The 7,607-nt window shown below is 36.0% G+C and overlaps 1 protein-coding gene across 1 annotated transcript; it reads left to right on the forward strand.

Moving 5' to 3' along the window:
- The first annotated feature begins 368 nt into the window (after positions 1–368).
- Positions 369–5,569, forward strand: LOC149383323 (AMP-dependent synthetase and ligase family protein). Its single transcript, XM_089629018.1, has 6 exons — positions 369–1,624; positions 3,098–3,287; positions 4,729–4,874; positions 4,969–5,036; positions 5,151–5,253; positions 5,323–5,569. Exons 1-6 carry the CDS (start codon positions 617–619, stop codon positions 5,446–5,448), a joined length of 1,641 nt encoding a protein of 546 aa, XP_089485144.1. The 5' UTR covers positions 369–616; the 3' UTR covers positions 5,449–5,569.
- Positions 5,570–7,607: the final 2,038 nt, after the last annotated feature.

Below are 7,607 nucleotides of genomic sequence, written 5' to 3' on the forward strand. Positions count from 1 at the left end.
TATCAGAACTAATCGGATTTCATCGGATCTGGTGGGATTTCATCGGAAATTGTCATCCCATCGGATCCTATCGAAAATGAGCTGCCTTTTTTTCCTTGAATTTCATCGGAAATTGTTGTTGCATTTCATCATAAACTATCGGAAATAACGTAAAATTAGAGACCTACTTATTTGATTTTCCTCAAAATATATCACTAAGTCTATAAAAGATATATAACGAAGCAAACTTACCTGTTTTTTACCGAATTCAATCAATTAGAGATACGAAATGATGAGAAAATGAGAAGAATGAATGAAATGGGTTATATGAACTACAATGGTATTTTTGTTCGGGATTAGGTCAAAAATCTAATTTCAAATATTTTTGAATTAGTGGGTCTAATATTGATATTTTTACAACTTCGAGGTCTACAAATAAAATTTGTCTTTCCAAAGAGGTAAATAAAAACAAACGTGGTCAAGACATTCAAGAAGTCAAACAAAGGTAATTAATATCCACCAACTCTATATATCTCCCTCTCTTAAATAGATACTACGATCACTTCACAAGAAGACTCTGAACCGCTATTTTCTCTTAAACACCATTTCTCTCAACCCAAACTCACTTCACTCATTCATGGCCAAACTCGCACGTGCGGACCCGAATTCCGGGTTCGACCCGGAAACTTGCACGTACCACAGCCTGAGACCCGAAGTCCCTCTTCCTCCGACCACCGAACCTCTCTCTCTCACCGACTACGCTCTCTCTCTCCTCTCATCCTCTCACATCCCTCTCTCCTCAACACCCGCTTTCATCGACGCAACCACTGGCCGCCACGTGTCCTACTCAATCCTCGTCCGTCAGATCAAATCCCTCTCCGCCGCGCTCTCCCCGATCCTCCGCCGCGGCGAAACAGCTCTAATTTTATCCCCTTCCTCTCTCCACCTTCCAGTTTTGTACTTCTCTCTCATCTCCCTCGGCGTCGCCGTCGCTCCGGCCAATCCTCTCAGCTCAGACTCCGAGATCGCCCGCCAATTCCAACTAACTCGCCCAAACGCCGTCTTCGCCGTCAAATCCGCCGCCGAAAAGCTCCCGAACAGAACTTTCGATTCGGTTCCTGTCTTCCTCCTCGATTCGCCGGAGTTTCTCTCCATGCTCGAATTCAAATCGGAAACCTCCGAAATCTCCGAAGTCCGGCAGAGCGACGTGGCGGCGATTTTGTTCTCGTCGGGGACGACCGGGAGAGTCAAGGGAGTGGAATTGACTCACCGGAGCTTGATCGCCATAATCGCCGGCTACAAAGCGCTCCGGCGATCGGAATGGGATCCGAATCCGGTGGCTTTGTTCATACTTCCGATGTTCCACGTGTTCGGATTCTTCATGCTGGTCCGATCTGTGGCGTTTGGAGAGACTGTGGTGGTGATGGAGAGGTTTGATTTGGCGGCGATGATGGCGGCGGTGGAGAGGTATAAGGTGACGTATATGCCGGCTTCGCCGCCGTTGGTGGTGGCTCTGACGAAGTCGGAGTTGACTGAGAAATATGATATGAGTTCTTTGAAGATCCTTGGCTGCGGTGGAGCTCCGCTCGGAGAAGAGGTTGTTGAGAGGTTTAGGGCTAAGTTCCCAAACATTGAGATTTCTCAGGTGATAACTCTCTCTCTCTCTATTCTTCCATTTTGCATCACACAAAATTTTCATATCCTATAGTGCATTATTGAACACGTAGGTGTGTTTTAATTTTTTATTTTTATCTCTTTATTGTTTTGTTATTAACAAAACAAAAAAGAAAAATATATTAGTATTTTGTTAAGGAAGAGTTGACAATTTACCATGGTTGTACGCAGTGACGGAGCCGGTATAGGCTCAGCAGGGCTTAAGCCCCCCTCAAAATTTTGTTTTTTGCATTTTTTGTCTATTTTAAAAAAAATTACATTTTTTTCCCTTGAAAATTTATACTTTTGATCCAATTTTTATAAATTTTTTACAATCAAGCCCTCCTTGAATTTTTTTTTTCAAATTAGCCCCCTGATGGGCTTTTCTGGCTCCGTCATTGGTGGTTGTACGTAAGAGAAGAGGACTATATCTATATCTATATAATATTTTTCTTGACGAAAACAGTCGAGAAGTTAAGTTTTATTTTATTTTTTTATGACGTTCACAAAAAATTTGGAATTTTGGACTTTTTTTTTTTTTTTTTCCTTCTCTTTATGGTTTTGTTAACTGTTAACAATTATGATATTGTTTCAAAACAAAAAGAAGAAAAATAATTTGTATTTTGTTAAGAAAGAGTTAACAATATTTCATACGTAAGAGGAGAACTATATATATTATATATATTTTCTTGAAGAAAACAGTCAAGAAGTATAAGTTTTTTTTTCCTACAACGTCGTATTATTTTGGACCTTTTTTTTTTTTTTTTAATTAGTGTTGATTAAATTTAAAATATGGTGGTGTTTTTTAAGTTGTAAATTTAAAACATGGTGTTTAAGAAATCAGTCAAGATTTTTTTTTTTTCATTTTTTTTTTAAATTGAAAAAAAAAAGATACGTAACAATAGTTACTGTATTAAAAAAAACGTAACAATAGTCACTATAAGTAATTTAGTATAGTTAAATAAAAAAGAATAATAAAAAAAATGCCTTCTTTTTCTTTTTCTGCGTCTAATGAGCATATCAACTAATAACAGGTTTGAGAAAAAACTAACAATAGGTTTGGACTTGGGAAGGTATCAACTTTTAATTATCGAATGTACAGCCACGCTAGTAATGACAACGTTGAAATATATTATCGTATTATTAAGAACTCGTGGAATCTACAAATAGCCTAATGCAAAGTTGCCAAGTAAAAAAATTTGCCTAGTTTAACAAATATTTAAATAACTTGCATGGACCCCAATAGGCTATACGATCAAGTCAAATGATTAATTACATCATAATAAAGGGAAGAAAAAAAAAAGAGCCTAAAAGGACTAGACAATGTGTTTTTCTTTTCTGTTTACGTTCATTTATGTCATACAAGTAGGAGGAAATAAGATGATTGATAAAATTATCATATGTAGTAGTAATTAATTTTATTAATTATTTGAATGATTTATATATGGGTGGTTGGTTGGTATAGGGGTATGGGTTGACTGAGACGGCGGGGTCGGTGACGAGGGCGATAGAGGCGGAGGAGATGAACAACGTGGCCTCAGTCGGAAAGTTGGCGGAGAACATGGAAGCCAAGATCGTTGACCCTGTCTCTGGTCAACCATTGCCTCCTGGTCAAAGAGGAGAGCTTTGGCTTAGAGGTCCTTTTGTCATGAAAGGTATATATGCTTTGCTCATTTGTCATTGCTCTTATTGCCTGAACTAATGAGCATACAAGTATATAATTAATTCTGCGGCGGTAATACGTTACAAATCATCTTCGAATAAACCATTTTCCTTGGTTCGTATAATATTTTTTTGGGAAGTACAATTTTGTGATTTTCAATAGCGTTGGGAATCAATACTATCCCAATAGTGCCTAAAAAAACAAGTAAACAACGCTATCCCAATATATAGTATATTCCTCCTGACAAAAAAATATATATCATATTTATATTTTCACATTGTTATATAGTTAATTTTTCGTAAATACTAAATAAATAACAATGTTCATGTATTTACACGTGTAAATTGACGTAAATATTTCATTTTTTTATTTCAATAAAAACACAAACCAAGAATGTCACGTCATATTTTTGATCATTTGATTAATATTTATGAAAGAGTGACTATATAAGAATGTGAAAATGTGAATATGACTAGTTACTTAATTATTTGTAAAACAAAATAGTATATTCCATATTTAATGCGATTTTATTATTACTGTAATTATTAGTTAAATGGAAATCAAATTTGTTTTTTTTTTTTAAAATATGGAAATCAATTTTATTTGGCCTGAATATCACCAACAACACAATAATTAACCAATGATTTGTTTGACATTTTCATCACTAATAATTTGTTTGATATTTTCATAATAGAATGGTGGGATAGAAATGTCCAACAAAATTTGGTGATACTTTTGTCTAATTCTTCTTTATTCATATGATAATTCCCTTCATAGTTCGCCTTTTGAAAATCTCTCTAGTCCCTCAAAATTAAAATTTATGAGAAAAAGTTGTATCTTGTTGTGTAAGGCAAGATAAAAGTTCATAAATAGTAATTATTAGTTCCTATAAAAAGCTTACATTATGATTTTTTTTCCTTCTCGACTAGTAACTAAAAAAAATACAAAAAATTAGCTACGTAAGGCACCTAAACTGTAAGAATTGTAAATTAGTCAATCTTTTGTAAATTCTCAGTTAATAGCCACGTTTCATACGTGACAGCTTATTCATTGCTTATTTTTTTTACATCTTTGCCCTTATTAATTTCGGCCAACTGTTTCTAATTAGGCAGTTTTTTAAAAAAAATTGAATCAAATATTGAAACCGATTAGGAAATTTCAATTTGAATAACCAGCGATATTCAAAAGGTGAGCACTTATGGCCGAATTTTGATTTCCTTTTTTAATTAATAGGCTAATAATATTGGGCGGGAATCGGATGGGATACAAGTGTCTTTTCATATTCTGTAAATAAGGGACCCTGACTATTTACAGTATATCAACGAAAGGTGGACTATTTTAGAGAAAACACTATAGCGCTATGGCTAGTGTAATAACCCAAAAAAATATTAAAACTCGTAGATTGTATTTAACTATTGTAAATTGGCAATCAGGTTATGCAGGAGACGAAAAAGCGACGGCAGAGACGTTGGATTCCGGGGGATGGCTTAAGACCGGAGATCTTTGTATGTTCGACTCCAAAGGCTTTGTTTACATTGTGGACAGGCTAAAGGAACTGATCAAATACAAGGCATATCAGGTGATCATTAATTCAGATACCGAATTCAAAACCTTTCGCTAATTTTTTTTTCTTTCTTTCTTCCTCTTCTTAATGCCTTGAAATGACATTTCAGGTTCCACCGGCAGAATTGGAACAACTTCTTCAATCTCATCCCGAAATTGCCGATGTTGCTGTCATTCCGTGAGTATTATTTGTATACTACGCACCAGCGCTTCATCTTTTTATTTTATTTTATTTTATGTTTTTTCTAGTTTTGTGAATTTATGTAAAATTGTTTTTTTCCTACACGAATAGGTATCCAGATGAAGATGCGGGACAAATTCCAATGGCTTATGTTGTGAGAAAACCCGCAAGCAATCTTAGCGAGGCTCAAGTTATCGATTTTGTTTCAAAAAAGGTACCGTGTATTATTTATTTATGTATTATTTGTCAAAAGAGTACACTCGGGCTGATTTTCTTCTTCCAGGTCGCGCCGTATAAGAAAGTACGCCGCGTGGCATTCATTGATGCCATTCCAAAGTCTCCGGCAGGAAAGATCTTGAGGAGAGAGTTGGTTAATCATGCTTTATCTCCGATAAAATCCAAGTTGTGAGCGAAGGCGAAATAAGTTTATTTATTTATTTGTTCTTACATCCTTGATGATCTCAAATGCACAGCTTTACTTATTTCTCATTTTCATCTTAAAATGAGCCAAAATTGGTCAAGTTTGAAAATTGTCTTGGAGATGTTAATTGGAATATTGAAGAACAACGTGCTTGTCCTAATTTTTCTCAAGTAAACGTCGTTAGAAATATTTAACCAAATAATATTTATAATATGGGAAATAAAGAAAGTTTGCAATGAAAATAGTTAAACAAAAAAAATTATTATTTTACTTCGGAAACTAGAAAGAGAGGAACCAACGAACAAAATAAAAGAACTGACAAATAAACCTCAAACCGGAAACAAGAAAGAAATGAAATCGGAGCACGGCCGTTCGACGGTTTCTTTAAAGCTCATATCGCTTTCCCACGGGTGTTCGATTTGATGAATGATAAGCCTCCTTGGATACAACAATGTTGAGAAAAACTTTACACCAACGGTACTTCTCCGGCGAACCGTACCCGTGACAAAAACTACCACCGGACTACAAAAAGAAAAAAACACACAAGCAATTTCTGGAGAGTAAGTAGGGACATGAGATTCGTTTTCAAAGTGTGTTCGAATGAGAAGGTTGGCGTTCATTTTATAGCCACGCCTTAGTTAGGTTACAAACAAATGTTGTGAAATAATCCGCACACGCAAGCGTACGTGTGTCGCTCAAGTAGTATATAATTTAAATTCGAGTATCGTACCCACAGAGACTAGAGAAACAGCGATTTCCTAAGACTTGATGCTAATTAAATCCAAGTAAAATTGAGAAGATGTTTGTAACAAGAGTAGTAACAAAATTAAAGCAGAGAATTAAACACGAGTGCGAATAAGAGAAAGTAGGGGTCACGATTTTACCGGAGCTAACTAGGTCGGGGGGTTTCAGGTTCGAACAAAATATCTACTCCTATAAACGCTAATCTCACTCTGTCGAAAATATTTACTAACCTGTCTCGAGTGATCTAGCTAACCTATGCAAGTGACGGATTATTATCCTCTTGGCTTCTAATCCTATTAAAACATTCACACGCAATAAAACAAGAGTTCAAACGATTACATAAATTGCCTATATTTTCTAACCTAGGATCAACTATGAAGTCATGAATAAAAGCACGATTATCGATTCTCTCTCGAGTAATAAACAATCCTAGATAACAGTTCTAATATTGATCAAGCACTAGAAAGCATTAAGCATGATTCATGACAAGCAATTTAATAAGTGGAGCAAACAAGCATAATCTAACCTAACAAAAACCCCTTTTCCATTGTTAACCCTAGCTACATCGTAACCCCATAAGAATCTAACCGCTAATGGAACCCATGATAATCAAAACGCAAAGCAAAATAATTAAAATCAACAGGATGGGCATGGAAAGAAAAAAGAAATTCATATTGAAATTTAAACGATGTTTAACAAGATTTAAGAGATAACCATAAAATAAAAGTAAAGGAAGAAGGAGAAACAATGGTTGTGAGTTCAAGTGATTCGCCGAAGTTGTCGATTCCAACAAAGAACGCTCTCTCTCTCTCTCTCTCTCTCTCTCTCTCTCTCTCTCTCTCTCTCTCTCTCAGCAAAGCTCTCAAAAACAACCTAAAAGCAATAAGGAAATTAAAAATAAAAGCAAAAGTGTGGTTCTAGTTACAAGAATGGTTTATATAGGAACATGTTGATTTTCAGAGCTCAAATAGGCTTTTAGTTTAGTTGATTCGATCCAAAATCTTCAAAAATGGAAAGTAGTTACGTCAAAATCGAAGATGCTCGCGCCATGCGGAACGAAGCTCGCGGCGCGAGGAAGTTTGGTGGAGGAGGTCGCAGCGCGATGAATGAGGACCGCGGCGTGAGGGTCTGCTGGAGAAGTTCCGCCAAAATCCGAAAGAAGGTCGCGGTGCAAAGAATGATGGTCTCAGCCCAAGAAGCTCCAGAATTTCTCTTCTACTTTTTCTTTGCTTCATTTTGACTTGTTTTTCGTCATAAAAGCTTCCGTTTGTCATCAAATACTCCGCGGCTCTCAAATAACATCATTTTCCTGAAATTTGTTGCAAAAGCTCACATAACCATTAAAAACACTTAAGGACTAGCTCGATTCAAGTCAAATGAGGGCGGATTTGCACGTAAAATAC

The sequence above is a fragment of the Urtica dioica genome, chromosome 10, assembly GCF_054948205.1.
Source record: "Urtica dioica subsp. dioica isolate 48M chromosome 10, U.dioica_male_clone48M_v1_H2, whole genome shotgun sequence".
Classification (NCBI taxonomy): Eukaryota; Viridiplantae; Streptophyta; class Magnoliopsida; order Rosales; family Urticaceae; genus Urtica; species Urtica dioica.

Coding starts and splice junctions, on each gene's coding strand:
- LOC149383323 (XM_089629018.1), top strand. CDS start 617: ATGGCCAAACTCGCACGTGCGGACCCGAATTCCGGGTTCGACCCGGAA. Junction 1,625..3,097: donor CAAACATTGAGATTTCTCAG/GTGATAACTCTC, acceptor TGGTTGGTATAG/GGGTATGGGTTGACTGAGAC. Junction 5,254..5,322: donor TCGATTTTGTTTCAAAAAAG/GTACCGTGTATT, acceptor TTCTTCTTCCAG/GTCGCGCCGTATAAGAAAGT.